Source organism: Euwallacea similis, chromosome 1 (genome assembly GCF_039881205.1).
Source record: "Euwallacea similis isolate ESF13 chromosome 1, ESF131.1, whole genome shotgun sequence".
NCBI classification, from domain to species: Eukaryota; Metazoa; Arthropoda; class Insecta; order Coleoptera; family Curculionidae; genus Euwallacea; species Euwallacea similis.
The window spans coordinates 3,141,565-3,167,553 of record NC_089609.1 but is presented as its reverse complement, the minus strand read 5'-3'; the positions used below and the strand labels follow the sequence as shown (position 1 = coordinate 3,167,553).

Below are 25,989 nucleotides of genomic sequence, written 5' to 3'. Positions count from 1 at the left end.
TGTAAGAGCTCAGGACATCCTGGATAACTCCTCAAACTTACCTTATAAGCCACCACCAGTTCTTTAAAATGCGCCATACTCCTCATTACCAATGACCTCAATTGCAGACTCAATAGCATATTGATACAGTCAAAAAACTGATCGACCAACTCGTATGACTGATCCCATCTTCGAGGGCAATACTTCCTCCAATCCTGTTTATGTTCCAGGAAAATGTCCGCACATTCCGGAAGCCAGTTATTTACTAATATACTCCTGGATACCTGACACGATTCCTGCACTTTCGATTCGAATGCGGCAGGATCCAGAGCCACGATATTTTCCAGGTCTAAAAGAGTGTCCAACGGGAGGATGTACAGGTTGCTGTATCTAAAAATGACTGGAATTCTGGACTTTTCTGAACTTTCTGGAGTTTTAGAAACAGGACTTTTTATTAGAATTTTATTTAGTTATACAAGATGGCCTCATTGCCACGCTTTTCCACTGCTATCTACTAAATCGTTAGTTAAAAAATCGGTTTATTTCAACTAACAGTTCAAACAGATTCATTAAATGCGAATTATCAAATTAAAAAATAAATAAATAAATCATGATTTTATAATGCCCTCGTATACTTACTTTTCAAACCACAAATCACGGACTTTCCTCACTACAATATTCCCATTAAAATAGTGCCTCTCCATAAATTGCTTGCTAACGCAATATTGCGCATGCCAAGTGACTGGCGCGCGCACTATTAAACTGGGATAAAATTTGGGACAACTTTCCAGTTTCAAGCGTTTCCATTCAGCGGGGTCGTGTAACACGTAAAATAACATATTGTACCTCATGTAAGTGCAGTACCATTTAAGCACTTCTGCTTCATGGGCTGATACCATCGATTTGAAACAATGAAGGTTTCTATATTTTTTAGGTATCTTTAGTTTGGCTTTGTCAAAGAGGTCTTTATTGTATGGTGGTATATCTTTGCGGTTAATACCCTGAAAAGATGACAGTAAAGAGTTAAACTTGTTTTTAGTTTAGCTTGCTTTTAGTTTAGCTAAGTTATTATATATCTGCTGTCAACTTTTGTTACAGGCTAATTTCCATCAAACAGTGAAAATGGAGAATGACTATTGGTTTTGGTTCGATTTTTCGCTTTTGTGGAAACTAGCTTGATGTTAAAGTAGACAGCACATTCATGGTTGAGCTCTTAGTAGATTAATATTGAGAGCAGACCTCAGTCAAGTAATACACAATCCGCTCTAGGTCGTTTTTATTGACAGGAACCATGTCTTCCTTAATGGTTCCATAAAGATATTCTTTCTGTTCATCGGGGTCTTTAGGTAAAATCGCTTGGAGGGCTGCTAATTTTCTGTAAAAATAACCGACATAAGACATTTCTTTACAACTGAAATTCCAAAATTCTTGGAGTGGCATCATTAAGAAACAATAAAAAAATATTATATAATAGATAGTCTGAACATTTAGTTGTTAGAACTTGTAAATGGATCCAAAACTCCTTTAGGATACTACTCACCCCGATTCATCAGGAAACTCTTCCCGTTGTGTTAAGTATGATTTTTTACGCACAGCATTTTCATTTTCCTTCTTTGCAGTTTTAGCCTTTTTATCTTTCAGCCACTGGCCTGAGAGTAAGTATTCAGCATCTATAATCCCCGGAACCTTAACATATTTTTTTCTCTGCAGTATTTTTTGTTGTTTTTGTTGACCCTCCTCTTGTTCTCTACGTAATTTCTTCGGCGGGTATCTCAATTTGCCTAACAACATGGCAGTATTGAATTTGGATTTTTTCCATTAAAAGAAATATACAGAGTTATCTATTATACAGTGTCGCCGGATGCGTGAAACGGCTATTGTAAAAATTTATAAAAATAATTTGGGATTTTACTCTGCTTGGTTAAAGAGTAATTTCCACCATAGATTCAATTTAGAAAAATAGAATATGTGACAGAAATTTTCAAAAAATTAAAAAATCAAAATACCACTTTACCACATGACGAATGTAAGACTGAATATTTAATGGTTAAAATTCAACTGCTATTAAAAAAAGGACACATATAGGTATATACATGTATAAATATAGATACCTATAGATATACATAATGTAGATATAGATAAATAAAACAATGTTATGCATCACAATCAGTATACCACTGACTTTAATTAAAGATTTTAAGTATAATAAACTCTACTACAATTAATAGATATATATAGATATAAGATACAAATCACAACACAGAAGGTCTGGAAGTAGCATTGTTTTTCTTCAGTTTGGTCCCCCATTTTCGACGCACGAGGCACTAATTTATAATAGTAAAATCCGAAGAAATGGCGTATGATAGGCAGAAGAAGAACCTTTTATGACTTTTATTCACTGATTGCGCCTGCGCATGACACGCCTCCGAGAACAAATTAACGTAAGCACTAAAACATGGTGGTCTTCCGTTCCAAAATGAGACCAATTTTAATGTTTGCTCCTCCATTCATGCAGCTAAATAAAATTAACATCAAAAATTTATCTGCATATAATGTTAATTGACAACGTGGATGAGCAATTGATAAGAACAGGACACATAACCCAAAAGATAATTCATTTTCTTTTAAATATACAGGGGACAAAATTTCAAAATTCCTTAAATATAGTCAATTACTCAAGATAATTCACATTTTTTCACCAGAGAGTGAGCCGATTTTTGAAACCGTCAACTATAACCATCAGAGGGATAAATCTAACTTAAAAATGATTGCTTTGATTGATAATAAAGAGGGGTGAAATGTCAAATTTCCATTAAAAACTTCGCAACTACCAAAAGGGAACGTATTGTTATTCTGTTTTGAAAATATGTTTAATCCAATTAATATTTTAATGGATTCGAAAAAGTATTTTTCTAATGTAAGCCAACGATATTGTAGTTCTTTGACTAAAGAAAAACTATATCTTGGTTAAAAAATATCTATTAATAATATTGAAAAATAAGTCATAACTACCATCTGCACCCAATAGGCTTGGCATGTCTTTCCTCTTCTTTGTTGGCAAATCTTTAAGCCAAAGATTCTGAGTTTGTGGTGAAAAAGCTGAACCTATAAATAACAATTTCCAAGTAAATATACCGTTAAATGGCTAAATTGAATCAGATTCCTTAGATAACTAATTTTTTTTTTATAACTAAACGTAATTAATCTCAAAATTAGTTATGGAAAGGAGGTACGAGATATAATCAAAATGGTAACTCCCTTTTTTATTTTGCAAAATTTGATTTATACAAAACTTAAACTAAAAACTATTAGAGATTACATAATTATACATATATCATATTTTTTACATCAGCATGAAAAGCCCCATTTTTTCAAATAATAACACATAAGTTGCCCCATTTAAGAGTCTAGTTTGTGTCACATATCCAAAATAGCGGTTCAGTTGTTGGTCCTATTATATTCTGGTAAAAATGTACGTTAATACCTTCTATTTTGTGTTTAACTTTTACACTAAAATTAGAAACAAAAAAATATGGCTACTAACATTACTACAAAAAAATACTAAGTACCTATAAGGTGTTCTGAATAAAAAGAAATTCTACATCAAGGATCTCATAAACCATAAGAGATAAAGGAATTATTAAATTATAAGAAAGGTGTTCCCCAATGATCGTCAGGAAATAGTATTTTCAATTTAAAGAAGTTTATTATTATATCGAGATTATACTTATATGTATAACCATTTGAGAAGAAGCGAATTTGAATAATTTCGTTTTTTTAGTTCCTTGACTTCATTTAACGAGATAAAGTAAACACAATGTTATATTAGGGCTGCTATCAATAAAGCGGCTAAGGTCCCATATTCAGACGTCGAAAACCTTCCGACTTGGAAGTCTAAGGCTTCCAATCGCAACTGGACAACCAAGGTCTCCCTTTCGGATTTGAAATGCCGAAGTACCCCTCTCGGAACTGGACGGACAACAGAGATCCATTTTTGAAATTTATTATATTCCAAATACTTTTGGATATAATCGAATTTTAAAAAATTTTAAAATGTCGTGTTCTACTGTTCAATAAACCGCGCTTTCCTTCTAATTTATTCATATCTCTATTTCTCATGGCTCATGAGATTTCTGCTATAGTAGCACATTTTTATCCCGAACGCAGTGTAGATATTTAATATTTTTTGCAAGATGGGAGAATGTAAAAGAGCAGGAATCAAGGTAAGAATGCAAAGATTATATAATTGCAGTATTATCGAAGGTGAACAGAAGTGCCCGCTATAACGGGAAACTAGTACGCTACAAAATTTACATTCTTAAGCGACTAAAATTGCAGATGCAAGTGTGGTGTGTGAATGCAGGTGGTGGAAAAATGCAGCACTACTAAATCAGTTCCTACCGATGGTCTCTGAGGGCTTGAAATATATTTGTGTATCCTTCTCAGGGACGCCTTGTGTCCATGATTTCTTGGTAAACAGTGGTGGATATTCCATACTATCCTTAATAATTTGTAAGTCAGGAGAGGTATCCTGATCTTCCTGAGGAATCCACAGTTCTCGAGGCATGATTCTTTGGCCATCTTTGATGTTACTTGTTTTGTCCATATATTAAAAATTTTATCGAATCTATAGGTCATTAAATATATGCCGCTTAGTAAAATGTAGAATACATATGCTTAACTCAGGAAAACAGCAACAATGAAAAGAAATATTTCCGTATATAGAAGTTTACCCGAAGAAGTTTCTAAGGAAGATAAATTTCAATTTAATTTTCTTCTTTACGCGGTGGAAAACTGGTTAAAAATTGGTAAAATCTTCGTTTCTCTAAGCCTACTAAACTTCAGTTCGAATTTGTTTATGTGTTGCCATGGCGACACATTCACCGTTGTCAGTTACTCCCTAATTGTCGTGGTTAAAAAGCCAATCACGAAATGTTGCTGTCCTTCTTTAGTTTATAGAAATCGACAAAGAGCAAACGAAAAAATGAATCGTTTCAATTGCCCTCTCGCAGCAGTTTTCTGTCGGGAACGTAATATTTGACATACGGCTCGGATATCGCTAGTCCAACATAGATGGTGCGTCCTCCACTAGCAATATTTATTTGATAGACGTTTGGATTTCACGTGTTTACAACTTTTCATGCTCCGTTTCTGAGTACCGACCGAGCTCCGCTGTTATGAAATCGAATCGGGCAACAAAATATATACAAAGCAGCAACATTGGCCTGTAGCAGGTGACTCCCACATTTGTCGCAGCACCGATTTGTAGGTAAACAACGTCTTTGGTCATTTTTGTGCGTGTTTCGCGAACTCCGTACCGCAGACGGACGATCGACCATGTCGGTGCAGACGTCAGAGAGCGATGCCTGGGCCCTGCTGTCTTTGAAATCGGCCCCCGCGAGCCCCTCAAAGCTGCAGTGGAGCCCCGAGGACCGCGGAGACGTAATAGCCCGTATCGAAGCCAAGGAGTTCGAATACTTGGTACGCCAAAACCGGATAGTGATCGGCAGGAACAGTTCACGTGGTGATGTCGACGTAAATATGGGACATTCCAGTTTCATTTCCCGGAGACATTTAGAAGTAGTTTTCGATCATCCTTATTTCTATCTGAGCTGTAACGGAAAAAATGGTGTTTTCGTAGACGGCGTGTTTCAACGTAAAGGGGCCCCATCGATCAGACTTTCCAAGACGTAAGTTTATTTATTGTTATGTAAACAAATACGATTTTGGTCTGTTTGCTGACACCCACAATTCAGATCTAGCATTTACGTCATTCCTGCCGTCTCAGTTTTCTAAGCGACACACAGAATGCTAGAAAAGGAGGGAGTGTGAAGTGTGTGTCTGCAAATGTCAAAGTGCGGTACTTGAGGGAACGAAGCTATTTTGATCTGAAATTGTCCTCAGGCCAGGCCTTGAGTCTTGTGAGGTTAACTTTAATCGATCACGTGTTGATATAACCAAATTTCCTGCTTTTTTCAGTTTCTTCCAGTTTAAACTTTACAGAAAGATCTTACTTCTCAGAACCTTACTACCATCTCCTTTAGGGCTCCTTTTAAAGGCTTGGTAATAACCCTTGAAATCATGCCTAAATAGAATGTTTACATGCTTATTTTGTCTCTTATTTACCACTGACTGACATCACAGACTCGTGAAAAATAACTTTGCTTTTAGTTATTATTTTATAACTTTGTTATTATTATATTAGTAAATAAATTCCAAACCACCAGAAGTATGAGAAAAATGCCCTATTCTCTCTGTGATTAAAACAGTGCATCTTTGTAACTACTCCTGAGGGTTGCAAATTGATTCAATTCCTCCTTGGTGAAAAGTTACAATTTATTGCCTATTTACTCAGTTTTGTACAAGTTCTTCTCTTACAAATTAGTTTCAAAATGCACCAAATCCTTAACTCAACAAGTATTTCATATTTTTGTTTAATTTCCTTAGTCCTGTCTCTGGAAATTTTCGAGATTGAGTCTTATACCAATGTAGAAAAACAAACAAGTCATGAGAAAAGAGCATCTCTGAATGTAAAAACAAGTTTGACTCTTGAAAAATCTGCACTTAGCATATGGATTAGCTGTATTGCTTGATGTACTGTTGACTTTAATATCCCATTAGTTTCCATAGAAAGTAACAATGTGGCTAACACTCCTTCATTGTTCCAGGATTTTTATTGAAATTACAAGGAAAATTAAGTTGAAAAGAGGTTCGAGGCTTGTATTGGGCCAAATTATGAGTTCGAGGCAAATTTGAGTAAATTGTTAACTTGAACATTAAGCTAGTTTCTATAAAAATAAATAATCTGGCCAATATGAAGGTTCTATTTCAATGTTTTCAAGAAAATTAGCTGACAATTTGAGTTAATAGAATGACAATAATTTGACCCTTAACAATACACTTTCCACTTTAACTGTAGGCTGTTAGAGTCCATGAATTAGAACCTACTTATTAGTCAGATTTTTTGTATGAAAATTAGTTTGAAGTTAAAGTCGAGTAAAGTTAAAATTAGTATGTCGAGAACTTCATCCTTTAACGGCTTGTAACAGTTAGGTAACCCTTCTATTAAAAAATAAGTAAACATAACTTGTATGATATAGCCCAGATTTTAATTTAATTAATTATTAACAGGTTAATAAACAAAGTTTGTTTTGAAGCATTCTTTGCCAGGAATCTTTTGACTCCCCCTTTTTCTACTTACCATGTTACAACAATAATATTGTTCAAACATTTACCTTCTTCTAGAGTGATTATATATTTCATAATTTGAAAAACCAGTAAAAGAGGTTTGAAAAAATGACTAGAAAATGAGCACTGCCAATGTAAGAGTTTTGTTATGATTAAAAAAAAATGTATTATAGGTAGTGCTTGTTTGTCATTATTATTTGTATTTTATCATTGCTTATTAATGAAATTAGTAAACAATTTATTCGTCATAAATATGTATCAATTTTTAACCTGATTTTTAAGGTGTCTCATATTGGCTAGTTGGTCTAGGTAATCACTATGAAATTTTAGATTTACATGGTGATTTCACTGGTTTTCTTAAATGTTGTCTGCTCTTAATATTCTCAAATAATCTATGTATATCTGTTCATTGGCTTTACTGAGGAGTTTCAAAGGAAAAATTGGTTTCACTCAAATGCTTTTTATTGTAATATATTTTTCTTACATTTAATTTGAAGTAGTCTTACGTAGGACAAAATTAATCTACACTTTACTGACCAAAAGTACTATTCTCAAACAGACGCCTATGGAAACCAAAACAATGACTAAATACTGCAAAAATTGCGTTACAACCTCATTCTAACAGTTTCTAGTCACCAAAATAACAAGTTGTAATGAGAGTGAACCCAGACCATCCATTATGGTATTATCTAGTATAAGTAGCGGCTGTTGGTAAAAGCCAAAGCCAGGCACCAAAAGATGCCTTCATTCATTTATGGGCGTAATCCTTCTTTCGACCCGTAGTTAATAGAACTTTTTATGCAAAAATGATGTATTTTTATCAGTCTACGTGCAAGTAGAATAAATTATTGGATTAATGACGATTATAGATATAAAGAGTTAACGGACGTTATTTCTATTTTATGGGCTGTTATCAAGAGCGACGAGCGTTATTGTAATTTTACGGGCCGTAAAAATATAACACGACCGCTGGTCTTCAATTCATTGTTTCGGCCATGGAAACTAAGATGTAAACAACCGATGGATGTTTCTATCCATCTGTGCATAAAATGATTTTGCACGGCAGCATTTCGTTTCCAGGATCTTCAATGTTGTGAGTTTTCAGTCTTGGCTTGTTTTACATGTTCCACGATCGGACAGATTTTGTTCTAATCTAAAAAAATAAATTTTACATCATTTTTTAGTTTTAAAAAATTTTATAAGAAATTTATACCTGATTTAAGAATTGGTTTAATTTCATAAGAAGAAAAAGGTGATAGGTTGCGTTTTTAATTTTTTCCTGTAGTTTCTAAACCAATGAAAACCAGCTTGACCTTATTAGAGCACTTTTTTGCTTTTTAATTCTTTCGTCATGTGTTTGTGCGTGTAATTTTGAATTCGTTTTAAGGCGCAAAATAAAACTGGTTTATTTTTTGTCATACTACTAAGTTTTGGTAGGTTTTTTTTTTGAAAGCATCAAAGTCGATATGCCAGTAAAATTTCTGTGTAAAAACCCCGCGTCAAACTGGAAGTAGATTATTCAAACAAGGCCACAGTGAACATGGCAGAACTCTATTTCAAATTAAACACACACGCAACGGCAGCAATTGTGTCATATTAATGAAAACACGTGCTTTTTTCCATAACTATTCAATGTACTATTTTAACTTGTGCGGAATCCTGCCTTTAATAAATCTCCCTGTCATGTGCAAAAAGCGAATGGGTAGAGCAAAAATTAAAATTCCCTGGCCTACCGTTTTAGAACTAAATTGGATATAAATAGATTCTCGGGGATATTCTTTGTTATCTCTCGTTTATTATTATTTATTGATTTCGACTGTGTGCACATAATGTTGTGTTGAACAAAACTGAGAACGCATTTCCTTCCCTTGGAGATTTGCCAGTTTTAGCATAACTAATCAGAATCATTTTTTTATTTTTGGGAATAGCACTTCACATTTCAATAGGGGTTGTCGTGGTGGTGCAATTAATTGCACACTATTTTCAGTTAAAATTGACTGAAAATAGCATTCATCCTTTACTAAATGCTCGGGTGAACACCCTTATTAGCGTTTTGGAAACAAATTTGTCACCGTCTTCAGAAGTTGGGAAAAAATAGTAGAAAAAACGAAAATAGGTGATAAATTGAAATATATGGCAAATGCATATTTAAATTGTATCAAACACTCGAAATTCCTATTTTTAATTGCCGAGAGGCGATCATTCCAACAGATTGATTTCGGGTAAATTATTTGTGTTTGATAGTGCCTAGTTAAACCCGTCATATATTTTCATTTTTCGTGTTGGTAATTATCCTATGTGATATTTGTATGTGTTTAGCTTCCTTTTTTGTATCAGAGATTGACGTGTCAGTGTGTCGAACAACGTAGTGTAGATGTAGATGGATAGAAGTAAAACGAAAACTCAAAAGCTAGCGAATCTCATTGCATTCCTTTACCTTCAGAATATACAGGGTGTCTATTTAAACCCCTTGGACTCCCACAAGTTATTTCATAAAAAAAATTAATTAAGGGGATGTATATGAAGCTAATGAAGGTGATTTTTAAAGTTAGTGACAATCTTATAAGGTGTCCCAAAAAAGCGAGATATCAGAAAGTGCATTTTTTTAAAAATAAAACCACTAGAATTTTTTTATGTAGTAGAATCTTCTCTTGAGTCTGTGTTACTTCCTAGATTTTTTTTTACCCCGGAATGCAGTGACTCGAAGTTGCGACGTTTTAAAAAAATTCTAGGCATATGCAATGCCTTATAAAATATTAATATTGCAGTTAGCTTAAGTTAGATTTTCATAATTTTAGGATGGATTCTTATGGAAGATCCCCTTAGCAGGCACGAATACTCATTTAGCTACAAATAACTACAGGGTGTTCATAATAACAACTTTCATTTTCAGCTTTTCAACTTCAATTTTCTTGATTTTTTCAAATAGATTGGTGTATTTTTTATGACGTGGAACGAAATAGCAATTAATTTTCTTCATGTTAGCATAAAATAATGTCCTATTTATTTCTATGTTAATGGAATTATGAATTATTTCAAGAAAACCTACATTCGTGGCCATGTGCCTGAGTGTTTACTGCGCGTTGCCATGGTTTCCATGCTGTTTGTTTTAAATTTTGACAGCTCCTTGATTTCCTAACTAATTCCTTTTACACTAATGTTTGAGTCTTCTACTGCTGATAAAGTGAGGTCCAGTTTATTTTCTTCTCCTAAGGCTCTCTTCTTTCGACTTTTCTTTTCATAATTAATCCTTATCCGTTCAAAACTCTCCTTTAGACTTTCTAGGCTCGTTGCATTGGAATGTTCTCTATTAGGAAATCGTTGTACGTAAACTTATGATGCTAATAAGCAATTTTCATTGTTTATTAGCATCATAAGTTGTAAACAATTCATTGTTTGAACCAATTACAGAAATTATACTAATAAGTTCTTGTTGGATATACTTTATTTTGATGGTCAGTTTTAAAATAAGCAGATTTCGAAGGCACAAAAAATTTAAAACAATCAGCATTGAAACTTAAGCTAACTCTGATATTAATTTTTTTATGAGGCACTGCAAATATCTAAAATTTCATTTAAAACGTCGCAACTTCGAGTCACTGCATTCCGGGGTAAAAAAAAAACTAGGAACTAACACAGGCTAAAGAGAAAATTCAATGACATAAAAAATACAGGTGGTTTCATTTTTAAAAAAATTACACTTATAACGCCCCGCTTTTTTATTATAGTATATCTTGTGGGGTTGTCACTAATTTTTAAATTTACCTTCATTAGCCTCATATGCATTCTCATAATTGACTTTTTTACAAAATCTCAAATAAACTTCAACGAAAAGGAGTCCGAGAGTTTGTCAAATGGACACCCGGTATTATGGGAAATTTGTAGCGTGGCTAATCCGAGGAAATATAATGTCACACCAAGTGCTCAGTTTTGCCCGATATTTTACCTTATTCTAATTGAGAAACCTAACAGCGTCATTGGAAATGTGTATTTTCTATTACGGTGATGGCACAATCAGGCTGATCAATACAAACAAAACCACGTGGTGGTGGCGAGCGAAGGGCAGGCGCCAAGCCCTGGAAATTCAGCACCGACACTAAACTTTCGCCCGCGGTTCAAGGTCTATGCCAGAATAATCAATTTTGACCAAAAATATCACTCGTCTTTTCTTCCAACCAGTTTCAACTTTGCCTGGCAGCAAAATCATACGGGGACGTGCGAAAAGTACGATCAAGTGCGAGGCAAAGTTCCCGCTTTCAACCCTCTTGGAGCGATATAAGCGCCCGTTACGTACCTAATTCATTAGCTGTACAGTGCGTCCGAGATAGAGATATCCAGCATGGGGGGCTTTACCTCGGATTTTTCTCTCATTGAACCAAGTCTGTCACCGTTTACGAGATACCAATGAGGGACATTTTCATCTTGGACGCACTGTATACTCGTAATGATTCTCCACATTGCGTCTAGAAACAAATATTTCAGATGTTCTTTCCAGAAAGTGTCCTGATAGACGCCATAAATCCGTTAAGTATCATTGACTCAAAGCAAGAGCTGCTTCATTCCGAAAACAAAAATACAATTTCCTTTGCAGTATAGCGTAATACTGCAGTTCAAAATATACTTGAAGGTCGACGAAAATAGACAGCTAAAGTCTGAGGAGTCGTTTTTTTGTCAATGCAACGAAACCTTGGATGAAACAATGCCGAAATGTTTTCACTGGACCGCACTGACTTAAGTCAACCCTCCACCATTTCATATCGTACTATTTTTTTTTAGTTCGTTGCACAAGGAAGGCGGTTTCGTGCTTGCAATTCTACGTACTTGACATTTTTTCCCAATCTTTTAAGTGGTGTCTTTCGTATGGATTTTAATATTTCCTACCAGCAGTAATCCTTGGTTGTTATACTTAATTTAGGTACTGGAGAAAATGCAAAGCCTCTATCTACTTTATATTTCCTACCACGCTATTTTCTGCATAATATGATAAAAGATAATGCTTGCCATTTTATCCCATTAATACTTACGATTTTGACACGCCAATGCTTACTATTTTATGACATTAATTCTATCTTCGTCGCTGCTACCCCTTTTCCATGTTACCTATACTGCACGTTGAGTTCTAGATAATGTGTTACGTAATTTTTTATCGTGCGCTCCCAAAAAGGGATTGAAATAAATAACTAAAAATAGCAGACAGAAATAAATATATTTTTTTAATAATCCTCAATGGGTATCACTAGCCAATGTTTACTTCAGGAACGTCCGTGCTTATATTTCTAAATAAATTTTGGCTTGAGAATTATCTAGGTTAACCTTAAATGAGGAAATGGCCTGTTACCATAGCCGGCCCACATTTTTTGTATTGAGATTCCAACTTATTTGTATAAACCTATTTTAGACGGTGCTGATTGTTTTGCGGTGCTGGGTGTTATTGCTCCGAAGAGCCCAAGAGTTTCTACATAACTCTCAGGCTAGTCCTCGTGAGTTTCTCCGTTCCGCAGCAATAAAAATATATGATACAGATCGAATAAATGCCGTGTATTTCCGGTAATGCTGGCTATATAATAAAGAATTGAGAGATGTACGGTATGTCGACAGATAGAGGGCCCAAGAGGACAAATGGATAAAAAATGTCGTTTTTCGATAAAAAGTCATTCTTGATAAATGTCTCTGCTTCTCGAAAAAATGTGATTTACGAAGATACCTTTGAACTTTTTTATACAGGGTACCCTAAAACTACGAATAGATGAAATACTATCAAGAATAAGCTAGTTTTATTTCTCATTTTAGAGCAAAATGATAAATAAAAAACAGATTTTAAATCCTATGCAAAGTTTGCATATAAAATTCCACTATTTCAAAATAGTTTATAAATAATTCAAAATAAAAGTTAGTAGATATTATTTATTCAAACATACCACTCCCATATTGGACGCATTTCTCAAATTTGATATTGAGACATTTGTTGTCATGCTTGTTGTGAATACGTGAAATGAGGCGAAAAAGGTAAAATTAGAAATTGTTTGAATTTAAAAAAATAAAACTCGAAATACGCAGTTAAAATTTTGTATGTAAACTTTGGATAGGATTTGAAATCTGTTTTTTATTTACCATTTTGCTCCAAAATGAGAAATAAAGCTAGTTTACTCTTGATAGTATTTCATGTGTTCGTAGTTTTTGGGCACCCTGTATAAAAAAGTTCAAAGTTATCTTCATAAATCGTATTTTTTTAAGAAGCGGAGACTTTTATCAAGAATGACTTTTTGTTAAAAAACGACATTATTTGTCCTCTCGGGCCCTCTATCTGTGGACATACTGTATCTGTGAAGTTCTGAATCCAAATTTCCCATTAAATTATCTCAGTACTTGGCTTGTTTTTTCTTTTACTTGCCATATGAGTTATTGTGAATGTAATCCCAGTTAGATACATAATCACTTTATATGACCACAACCACATACACAAACAAAAATATAAACCACAAGCAGGGCGTGGGTTTGTTCACTATAAAATAAGTTCTGCATATTTAGTATTGTTGTAGGTAGCACAAACAATAATAACAGGTCGACGTTCCAAATCCTATTAAATATATCAAGCTTAAAGTCTACATATGGAACGCAAGGTAAAAGCTCGCAGATCATCAGACAAATAACTTTCTCTACAATGGCCAAACGTGTACGTTGGTAATTAGACGTCATTTGTTAACATTTTTCCTGCAATCTGTTGTCAAGTGAACTAATTGCCACCCTTGAATTACGTACTTATCTGAATATTAAAAAAATATATATGTAGTAATTATACAATTCCTACAAACGTACCCATAAAGCGGGGTCCAAAATGCATCTACATGTATTGCCAAAAAATACTTAAATGGGAAATATTGAAGCAATTCAATGGCCAGTTCGATGACTTTTTGAAAACGATTTTAAGTTATTTTCAAAACAATTTTTTTTTAGAGCTCTTTGAATTGTTCCGCGTCTCACTAATTATCTTTTAACGACTTGTGTCGACGTCGATAAATTTGCATTAAAATGTTCTCTAATTTTATTACTTCGGACCTAATGTTTGGGTCATGGTTCATCAAAATATCCATAATTTCTTAGGTTCATTACGAACTTCTCGAATAATCTTGCGCCGGTTGCGGTCCTTCAGGATAAATTTGCAAACAATTCGCAGAGGCTAGATTTTTAATCGGGTCCTTAGAAATCAAGAACGCCTTCATCACCAGTTGGTTCTTAAGTTCATAAACATTCGATTCAAAGCCAAAACACAATCATCATGAGTTGATTTGAATTCCGCAAAAGACACCCGGTCTTGCCTTCTGGCGACCTGGTAGTGTGGGTTTTATCCTGCGCATTCTCGAGATTTACGTTACTATACTTAAATTAAATTCTAAGAACTTAAACTGTCTGGATTATTTGGGCAAAAAAACTAGGCATTTATCGTTGATCGAGCAAGTAGCCCGTAAGAAAATTTCACGTAAAAATCCCGATCCATGGCAATTCTTGTGGTTACCGTTGTATATATTTTCCAAATATTTATGCAAAGCATTTTATAATAGTTGAAGTTTTGTTTGATCTCAGATTTAGTTTGATGATATGATAATTGATCAGTGTCTAATTAGTTTGTGTTGTTCCAGATGTACAATTCGCTTTCCAAGCACCAATATCCGCCTTGCCTTCCTGTCTTTAGTGGACGACGGTATGGATTCTGCTGTGCCGAATATAAGAGAAGTGTCGCCCGTGCGCATACGGGAACGCGCAGGTGGAGGTTCGTCATCCGGTATGCACCCCTTACGGATCAACATACCAGAAAGCGAATTTGGAACCAGCCCCTTCCCGTCACCCACGGGAACTATTAGTGCTGCGAATAGTTGTCCGGCTAGTCCCAGAGGTAATTTTCTAAAAAGATCTTCGTGCAGGAGTTTGATTCGTGAATAACACGAGCTATTGAAAATTAATAGGGGACATAGGCCTGCGATTTCTAAATTTGTGTGCCGCAGCGGTCTGCGGACGATTAACTTACAGTAATTATTGATTTTGAAGATAGATCTTTTTAGCCCACCACGGCATCAACCATAGCAAGCGAAATGTGCAAGCAGATTTGCAAATGGCCGCATACGCGGTGGCTCATCGAGACGATGGACAACACGTGCCCCAAAGTCATAGTCCGGATTACAGGCAGCCCACGTCGAATGGAAATTCTGTAAGTGTAACCCTTTCACAATTAATGTAAAATGATCGAGAACCCATAGACAGTCCAATCTGCGACGCAAATTCGTGCAATGAAAACTAATCAGCGAACGATATTTATTATTATAATGACATTTAAAGAAATGTTTGTTAATGCTCACAACTTATTAGCGCAACGATTTCCGAACATAACAAAGTTTGTAAATTGCAGACTAACACGCTGCGATCTAGGTCATTTATTCTGGACGTAAACACACGAGTATTTCCATTAGTTTAGTAGGGTTAAATGATAAGCTGTTATTATTTGTTTCTGGTCTGGCGGATTGTAGGTAATTTGTTTATTAAAATGTGCATTAAGTACTTTGCATCGACAAGATGCTTGTCGGTGTGTGTGGCTAGGGATTCACACCTTAAGCGGCAATGTATCAAAGGTGCGGTAACTTTCCCATTTTCTGCAGAAATGAGGAAGTGCAAGCAGAGACAAGTTCTACGTTTCATGGAAATTGTTCTCTCGATAAAGTTAACTGGCCTTTGATTTCTAGGCCCTTAAAAGGTTATTTTTCTCGAGTTGCGACAATAAGTTATTAACGATGAATAAAAATCATAAAATATAAAATAAAACGGTCTTAATAATGTTAAAATCAAGCTTAGAGTCCATCACCGAAGTTATTTACCAGGCTGATCGCATAAATATCTCCACCTCTACAAATAACAGTAAATCTTTTGCAAGCGACGATTAGAAACTTCGAACTAGTACATATCGAGAATCGCCTCTGATACCTTGGATTCAGCATTAGTATCTTTTTGAAGATGTGAGTAGCTTATACCCATGAGCTATGTGTAATACAACAGCATTAAGCTGATTGAAATAGTTCAGTCTTAAATTATCTTAAAAATGGAATGATAACAATCGTTGTCGGATGGTACTCCAAGATATTGATCCTTTCCCACGGAGTTTCCCACAAAGAAAAACAATCAAATGGAGGACACTCGGAAAAACGTGAAATTTTATAAAATACATTTTATTTTTCCTTGACATTATTTAAGTTTGTCAACGAGATATTTCATAATTGCCGCTATTTAAAATCCGACTTTTTGTTTTCCGGCAAAAGTACAGTCCTGTATTTTTTAAGTTGGTCTCTGCAACTTGTTTTTATTCTAAATTCACGTACCTAGAACATTTGATATGCATTTCTTAATTTCTATGTTAGCATTTGAGTTACATATGTAGCTCCTATAATTTTATATTATTACGGTCCTGCATTGGCTCCGTTTATTTCAGGATTTCAGAATTTACTTCGAAAATTTAATGTTAAGAAATCCATTAGACATTATGCCACAAAACCTTGTACATTTTCAATCAGGCTAAAAAGACACATTTGATATAATATTGATATACAAGCCGTCTCAGTAAAAACAAGTGAGATTATGTCAGGTGTTTGATAATCTAATCTAAACTAAAAAAAAGAAATTAAAATTGCTATATAAAAATTGGGGAAAAACATTTAAATTGATTTTTAAACGACCCTCTATTTTAAAAAAATGCTACATCCGTTTAAAAGTGTAATAAAATGAAATGAACAGACCGTACCATTAGGATAACTTTCTATCTCGGGAACTGAATGAGATATATTGTTACGGCTGACGGGCGGCTGCCGCAGGTGAAAGACGGAAACAAAACAAAGGGTTTATCGTGGAGCTCTCGGCGAAGTGATTTATTGCTTTTTTAATGATGTCGAATATTCTGGCATATTTGTTTATGTTAATATTTATATATTTGTAAGGTAATTGTAAAATCTAGATACAGGATCTCTACCCATGTAACCGTCGGTAAGTGGGTAAGTCTAAGACTAGCAGGAAAATCTCCAACGTGACCTATTGGTTGGGCACCAATTTTAAGAAGATTTTGTTTCGACCCATCCTATATATTGATTAATAATAAATCATTATGCGACAATACTGCACATGTACTATTTGTGATCCCAGATATATTTTCGCAGTATTTATAAATATCTTCACTAATGTTTCAGACTCCGTCGGTTGTGATCAACGACGGCAGCTACGTTTCTGCTGGTGGCAGCGGCGGTAAAGACGACTCCAAGCCTCCCTTTTCCTACGCGCAGCTGATCGTTCAGGCTGTGGCCAGCGCAGTGGACAAACAGCTGACTCTGTCGGGCATTTATAGCTACATAACCAAACATTATCCGTACTATCGGACGGCTGACAAAGGCTGGCAGAATTCTATTAGACATAATCTTAGTCTTAATAGGTATTTCATTAAGGTAACTATCGACTCGCGTATATTTGCACTATAGAGGTGTTAGTTAATTGGGTTATGAACTTTTATGGCCAATTCTGTCGTACTTCAGGAAAAGACTAAACTGCAACACAACATAGCACAAACGTCAGCTTGCTATAGCTTTTTAGCAACGTTCAAAATGGCATGCCATAACACACAATAAACAACTACCAATTGCCAAGGTAGACTCACCTTAGACGCTGAAATTGTGTTGCAGTTATGAAAATTGTGGTTCCAATGGTTATTCATTATTAAAATCTTCAATCACCATTTTCTCAAATCAAATAAATGTTGAGATACAGTCGTTTTCTGCAAAAAACTGCATAATTATAGCATTGATTGTCTTTTCAGGTTCCCAGGAGTCAAGAAGAACCGGGGAAAGGGTCGTTTTGGAGGATCGACCCTCAGTCGGAATCGAAGTTGATTGAACAGGCGTTTAGACGCCGGCGACAAAGGGGAGTGTCATGCTTCCGTGCCCCATTTGGCTTAAGTTCCAGGTAAGTTGCGAAATATCTCGGTGACGTTTAAAAATAAACATCTCCAATGAAATAATTGCTAGCTATTTAACTTATAATATATTATATTTACTGTCTATTTAAGATATATCAGGATTTAAATAGAATACGCATATGATGTTAATTATTTTGTTGTGTAAACAATGGAAATGTATCAGTAGTAAATATAATTTAGTAGTACCAGATAATCATTAACATTCAACCAATAGAGGTATATATGTACAGACAATTTTAGTAATGTTTGTTTTAAGTTTCCCTCATAGATAGCTCAAAGCGAAAATTTTGTAAATCTTTTATCATCATGAAAATAAAAAATGACATTAGTTGAGTTGATGCAATAACTGCTTGTACAACATATAGGCCACAGGGATAGACCCGTCACGTCTTGCTTATGTAGAGTTATAGAAATGCTGTCGATCTGATGTATTTAATTAATTGGTCCCTCTACCCTGTGAACAGCGTCTAGTTTCGTTGAAGAGGCCTAACGATCAGTTGCCTTTATTTCAGATTCTTATCAATTATCTTCTCTAAACATCTTTGGGTCAATGTTGTCCAGCCAACCTATTACATTAATGTCCTGTAGATTACTTCACCTTCTCCAAAGTCACGACCATCCGCGCAGTGCCGTAGTCCACACGGTCTAGTCCACGTATTATCGCTGTAGGGTATCATTACATGCAGAATTTTGAAAGGTTGGTCGGCTCTGGAGCGAAGGATCCAGGGTTGCAGCAGCAGTGATTATGAAGCTCCAATCAACTCTTCCTAGCGCCAGTGCTGACCTCCTTCGATAATACTTTGCAATGGCACAATATACAGAACTTCCTCCCGAGTAAACTAAGTACTTAAGACCCCAAGAGATTCATTCCCATAAAAAGTGTCAAATCATCTATCGTAGGGAAAGCTAAATCAAAAGTTTGAGACACCATGAAATAAACATGTCCTTCTTTTCTTCTTTAAATTAGAAGCGCCCCAGCTTCTCCGTCGCACCTCGGCATTTCGGACGTGATGACTCCTGATTCATTGTCACGCGAGGGTTCCCCGACCATTGAACAGACAATCGACGTGAGCAGCCAATCGGCGCCCGGCAGCCCCGGGTCCTCGTCGGTTGCCCGTGCTGGTTCCGGTGGCATGATCGGACATCAACAGATGTCCGCGTTGGTTGGTGCCACAAAAGCTCGACTGCTGCTGCCGCAACACCACGTCATCCAAGAACAGTACGTCGAGCAGCAGATAATCGAGAGGCCAGCGTCCAACGGACAGCAGGATTATAGGGAAGGTGAGTGAGTATTTATGACCGATCTATACAATATAATATATAGTGTATAATGAATGATACACTCTTCAAAAATATCTTCTTATTTTTAGTTTCGAAGCTTTAAACAATAAAATTACAGTGAGGATATTGACTATTGAGTGGGACCTTATTTTTAATTTTCTAGGCCACTAAACAGTTCTTTCCAGGAATCAGTGTATTTATATTCACCATTGTTGCTGTTTTTTTGAATGTAAATTGCTTTTAATTCACACCAAATGTGTGACATATTCTAAAATTGGCTCTCTTCCTTTCCTGGGTAATTCTCCTGGTTCTGGTTCTAGTTCGCCTATATGTAAAGCAGTTTTTGTTCGAACTGCAATGACTGATATACTTTAAATACTTGCAGAAAGTGTATTTCCCGCACTTAACAACTTGCCCGATTATCATTCGAATAGGAACATATCTATATATGATCACATTTTATTGCAGAAAAGTTCTTGGTGAACACCTTAGAAGAACGTTCAATGTCACCGACACCGTTTTCACCACAGCCTGTAATCGTACAGCCTGCGAATTACTCACCCTACAGGTAACAAAATAAAATCTTGTTGCCAAGACAATCACCATTAACATTTCAGTGGCAATAACAGTTATACCGGTACCAGCATGAGTCTGGACCTGAAGAGACATCTGGAGGAGCAGGGCGTCGGTAGTCCAGGCTCGTCTGGCGAGCTGGACGGTGATCCGGAAGTGAAACGGCAACGCCTTATCCAGCCCAAGTACGAGACCGAATAGGAGATCGTTCATTTCGTAGAAGCAGAGTGCAAAGACCACACTTTTAAATAAGTATTTTTCGCGAGGCGTCAAGACGGCGATGTGGTCATTGTGGTGCTCGATTCCGTTTTGTTGTCCGTTAGAATCGAGGATGGTTGTTTTAGTTTAGGAGGTCGCGTTTCGACGCTCACTCTCCGCACTTTTCCTCTCTCAGGGAGAAATTAATCGTAATAATTATTGATGCGGTCAGGTGGAGTGATCGGGGAAACAAGGCCGAAATTTTGAAGGATGCAAAACTGGAAAATGGCTCCTTTGCATGTAATTCCGCAAATTGATGAGTAAAGTATAAGGACGGTTGACAAACGAATTGTCTCTAAAATATTAAGCGTTTGCTTTTTAAACCATGTGTGGTCAAATTCCAATAAAGTTGCTGGAGGACAATGTTTAGCTGCTGTCTAACGATATTTTCATTACAGCGAGTTCTTTAATTTAGTTATAATTGTAGTGATTCATCAGCCGTTTAAAATAGTACCAACAATAAAAAAAAATCGCTTTTTTTGACAAGTGCCGTTCAGAAACTCCATTAAGAGTTAAAATGATTTCGCAATTCACATTAAAATCATAGCGCTTTCAATCTTAGCATGTGAACTAATTGTAGCCATAATTAAAAAAATAGCAATGACTAAAAGAATAATGCGGATTCTTGAAAACTAATGACGTAAATAATCCTTAAAAACAGATAACATGTGCGGTGTGTTCCATTAACAGAGGTCATAACTATATCTCAGAAACTAAGAATGATAGAAGTTCGAAACCAAAATCTTATTAAGAATTATAATCAAGAAAACACAATATTTTCGTTATAGCAACATTCTACTCGCAACTAGAGACATTATAAGAATTTTGAAGCACAACCACTGCATCTAAATATCTAAAATTTGCCTTAGATAGGGCCTAGGGAGTTGTTCCTCAAAGCTGTTGGTCATATTTATTAATAAGATTTTTGTTTCAAACGTCTATATTTTCTGATGACCGATGACTTTTGTTAATAGGACATTCTGTAGAGTAACTAACAAGTAGCAAACTCGTATACATAGCAGGTAATGCAAGCAGGCGGAATAAAGCAAAGATAACGTCACTGGGTTGTACGAAAGCGCTATTCGCGAAATGTAAAACTGGACACAAAATCTTCATTAGGTTTTCTTTGCATTTACTTTATGTTTAAAAAAAAAGACTATCCATTTGTTGTCCACATGGGGTTGATACAGGGTCTTCCAACGAAAACTTTACCCTTGAAAAAGTTTAATAGAAGCTGTTTAAGAAGCTAACAATGTAAATTTATATAGAGTTCATTGAAATGATGTTAAATTCATTGAATTATCAATGAATTTATTTATTTGTTCTATTCAATTTAATTTCAAAATGATCCCTTTTTAAAGTACAAAAAACTGATTGATTACCCTTCTTTATTATTCTTTTGTTCGTTTGAAACTTTTTTCTATATTTCTTTGACGAATGAAAAACTGCGTATCTGATCCTTGAGAGACCCTCTATATTGAGATCTCGATAACTACCAGAAAGATAAATTCCGCTTCAAACATATATAAATACACTTAGAACTAAATTGAAGCTTTCAAAGTTGACTTACTCTTATAACCGTACCGAGTCTCAAAATCACCAAACTGTTAATGTCTAAACAGTTACGTATCCAACCACAAAACAAAAATAGTTATTTGTATTTTAGAATTATTATAAAGTATGGCCCATTAAAATCAAATTTCTTTCATACTGCTTGGATAAACACGTTTATACTATTCTATACTTTCTGACTTACGGCCGATAAGTCGATAATTATTACAGTATGTAATACTGTCATGTCGTTGTTAAACAACCTTACAGCACTCTGAGAGGGATCTATCGTTTGAAAAATTGCAGTTGTTCCCACGGTTGTATTCTCTTACTTAAATTAAACGGTTTTTTTACTTTGACTAAAGTGGACGCTAATTTTAACCTAAAGATAATTTGAGACATAATGATATTCACAAATTTGAAGGTAAATAGTCAAATGTTGGTTAATATCAAATTGCAATCGCCATATTTTCAAGAAATATCATTTTGATGTTTTATTGTATGAACTGGAATATGCAGATGATTATTGGGACACAAATCCTTACTAAATTAAGCGACAGAATGAAGTAATAATATCTTATACACTTCAAGGTTGTGTTTTTCATAACCATAGTGTATATACGAATTTTCCTCTAATAAACTGCTCATAAAAATAGTCTAAATGGCTCATTTTTCAGTTTTGAGAACTAGTATTTTGGAAATGTCCAAAAAGATTTAGAATTATTAACTCACACCCATCTTGAAAAATTTAGCCCACAATAATGTTTTAAATATTAATGCGTGCATCTAGGAAATACCTCACCCTATTTAAACAAAATAAAATTTATTTTTACGACCATTTCTTCAAAAATCAGTGTAATTATTATCCTTCTAAATATGAAACCTTGTTATTAAGCATTAGATTTAATAAAACAGCAGGGGATGTTACTTATGATCATAGAAAAATTATAAAAGGCATTTTTTTCAAATTTGTGACAGGTTTGGATAAATAGATGTGAGACTTTAAAATTGTTGCAATTCGTTATTATTAATCCAAATTTCAAAATTTCCAATAGTCTTATAAAGAGTAATCTTAAAGATTCGTGATATCTTGTTAAAAATTTAAGAACAAGTTGTAAAAATTGTAAAAATTAGGGAAACACAAGAGGTACGTTCCCAAATAAACCAGATGTGGCATTAATTTTTCCAAATTTCGTAAGTATTAAAAAGAAGGATATTTCAGTCAGATTTAACAACAGAAATCTCATGACTTCTTTCAATAATTACTTATTTTATTACTGTGATTCACCTCATTAACTTAGTCATTCTCTCCTCCACGTGATTCCCACTGTTCGATTTCTTTCCAATACATTTCTGGGTCAAAAATCAGACCCCTAGATACAGAGTAATTAAATAAGAAAATACATTTTTTTCAAAATCTTCCAAATATAGGCCAAAGCCACTAGATGAAATTACATCGACAGTTCTGAAATAACCCTATCTACCAAATGCAATAGGTTGAAAGTTAACAATTTATCATAGTATTGTTCTTTACCCTGCAGCATTGAGAAAAAACATTTTAAGATGAGTGTTCGTCAATGATTCTAAAACAAACACTTTGAGGATCTTTCTTGTTCACAAATACTGAATACAGCTGAAAATAACTCTGATTGATAATATTGTTATTCAAAATATGAAAATGAGGGTTTTATCGCACTTTCAGACCGCATTCGATTTTATTTTTAAATTATCACCCCAAAAACACGTTTTCTTCAACATTAATCGCACACGTTATGTTATTTAATAATGCGTTGTTGCATTTTCCTCTGTTAGAATATTTTCGTTTTTGGTTTTTATACTTTTGAATTGTTACTTCGTTTTAGTTTATGCCTTTTTACAGTATGAAGCGCGTTCTTTTTATTTTTCAAATTGAAGATAATTTTCTCGTTTAAACACGAGTTCGTTTTTGTATGTTATGTTTTTGTGTGTACCTACAAAAGTAATACTTGTAGTGGTGCCTTGAGTGTTTCGTCCTTGAAGCATAGCTTTAAATAATATCTTTCAAATGTCAGCATTTTAAAGTTCCTTTGATAATGCTTAAAGGTCTAAAATGATGTATATAGTTTGTGACCCGAATGGCTCTATCAGCTGCTCTCGACGTTTGTAAAGCAAACGTCTTGAACGCCCATTTTAATTTCTTTAAACCAGAACAATCTGGTGTTTTTGACCGTTGCGTAAAAAGTGTCAGCAATAAGGCAAGCAACAAAGTGGGATAAATCTTTAAAAGAATTCTTAAGGGGGCCTTGTAAAGTTTCCAAATTCTAAGTCATTGTTTAAAGTAGTGTGTTAGGGGGGCAATTCATATTCAGGATCCTGGTAACAATAATTACTGGACTTGAGGATTTGTTTTTTTACCGGTGTATGGGTACTTTATCTATAATTTGCGTATCCTGAAAGGTGCATTAAAAGTGTGTATGTAGGTAGATGATAATAGCTATGTAAAAAGAGTTGGGGATGTAGGACTGGAATGTTGCGCGATGCTGGTTGCAAATATTATGGTTCTTCGGCCAAAAACTCCGACGAACTACTTACATATGTACTTGTAAATAAAATCAAGCTTTGCGGACTTACATGTAAAAACAGTTCGTACTCACTTTTTTCGACTATAAAATGGTCTTAGTTATAAATTATGTATTTACAAAAATTATAATAATTATTGTAGGGATAAAAATAAAAGTAATATTGCTGTGAGTCGTTTTGTTTTTATCTCCAGCTTCGCAGTATTGTCTTATTGCAGACCCTTAGATAATGTTGATTAACGCATAAAATTCTTCTAAACCAGATTAAGCTTAACCATACGTTCCGCCAATAATAGCTATTTTTGTAGGAACGTGCATTGGTGAGCTTACACTAGAGGTTGGGGCACATGCATTAAAAAAATCATTTTTCTGATTTTAATATACAACATGCGTCTAAAATCCGTTCCTTTTCTAATTTCCTTTCATTCAAAGAGCAAAAATTGAACGACGTAAAGCATAATTTGACCAACCATCAAATATTCAATATTTGCAATAACAGAATGAGTATATTTTAAAAAGGCTCTAAAACCGAACAAGCAGACCTAATCCTTAGAACTTCTTAAGATGTAACCAACAACTGCAAATATTTTTAAACATGGTCTGATATTTTTGGGATGTTCTGGAAAATTTCATTTAGACGTTTGGTTAAGTTAAAAAAGGTAAGTGATTCTATTTCATCATATAATCAACATCAAACTTCTTTTACACCCTACATCTACTAGGTTTTTCTAAATGTTAAATTTTAAAATATTAATTTTGCGGACAAAATGGCCGGAATCCTAACCTGATAAAACTTGCCAATTTGTCCTGAAATGCGAAACAAATCATGAAATAAGTTTATTAATGTTAATAATGCAAAATTATGTTTTATACTTTTTCATTAATGAAACATTTATGTAAATAAGTGTTCAAAAACACAATTTACTAAAATAAAAAAATAACCCTAACATTTCTAACATACATAAAAAATAACGGAAACTGGGATTCTGATACAAACCGCGTTAAATAATATCGGTCGAAAGTTGTCTAGGATTTTTAATGCATGTTTGTACTCAAAATAGGATTTCAAGAGCCAAGTGGGTTCTCAATAAATCTTTATGGTTTAAACTAGTGTTTTTTTTTGGATAAATTACAAATACTGGAAAAAAAGTTAGGGGGAACAATATCACAAGAACTTAAGCTGACATTTTTGATTTGAAGATGACATTCCGGACATTTCTTTGTTTTCGTTAGATAATGTTTTTATGGAACATTTTAAATGAATTATCTATGGGGTACTTATTAAAGATGTATGTGGAAAAATTGGAGAGCCTTTGCTCTAAAATAATAATAAACGAGGTATAGTTTTCGAAATAAAAAAAAATATACATATTACTTTAAAGACTTTTACATAATTAGTCGCACATGATCACTTACTTTTCAACATGTTACAACAACTAGTGACCAAATTAGGGACAATGTAAGTTGGATACTCTCCCTAATTTAGCCCCAATACTTCACGATATCATGATAACGTACCTTTATACGTCTGAATTAAATTCATCTGTTATAAAACAACATTTTATTTTAATACCAAAGACCTTAGCATAGGAACAAAATTTT

The 25,989-nt window shown here is 34.5% G+C and overlaps 2 protein-coding genes across 3 annotated transcripts in view; one reads left to right on the top strand and one right to left on the bottom strand.

Annotated features, from left to right (window-relative positions):
• Positions 1-4,585, bottom strand: part of Dnah3 (dynein heavy chain 3, axonemal) — a 34,676-nt gene extending 30,091 nt beyond the window's left edge. The window contains exons 1-6 of the mRNA XM_066390305.1: positions 4,381-4,585; positions 2,992-3,084; positions 1,520-1,760; positions 1,219-1,354; positions 619-980; positions 42-369 (exon numbers count right to left, since the gene is read on the bottom strand). Of these exons, the coding sequence (XP_066246402.1) occupies positions 42-369; positions 619-980; positions 1,219-1,354; positions 1,520-1,760; positions 2,992-3,084; positions 4,381-4,585 (1,365 nt within the window). The remainder of the gene's footprint in view (positions 1-41; positions 370-618; positions 981-1,218; positions 1,355-1,519; positions 1,761-2,991; positions 3,085-4,380) is intronic.
• Positions 4,586-5,097: 512 nt separating this feature from the next.
• On the top strand, positions 5,098-24,559 carry FoxK (forkhead box K). 2 transcript variants are annotated; one of them, XM_066406282.1, is made up of 8 exons: positions 5,098-5,669; positions 14,805-15,058; positions 15,225-15,370; positions 17,388-17,639; positions 18,008-18,153; positions 19,134-19,447; positions 19,916-20,015; positions 20,077-24,559. In XM_066406282.1, the coding sequence occupies exons 1-8, from the start codon at positions 5,317-5,319 to the stop codon at positions 20,219-20,221; spliced, it is 1,710 nt and encodes a 569-aa protein (XP_066262379.1). In that variant the 5' UTR covers positions 5,098-5,316; the 3' UTR covers positions 20,222-24,559. The 2 variants fall into 2 exon arrangements, with proteins under 2 accessions (XP_066262379.1, XP_066262374.1); XM_066406277.1 differs by having other exon boundaries at positions 20,065-24,559.
• Positions 24,560-25,989: the final 1,430 nt, after the last annotated feature.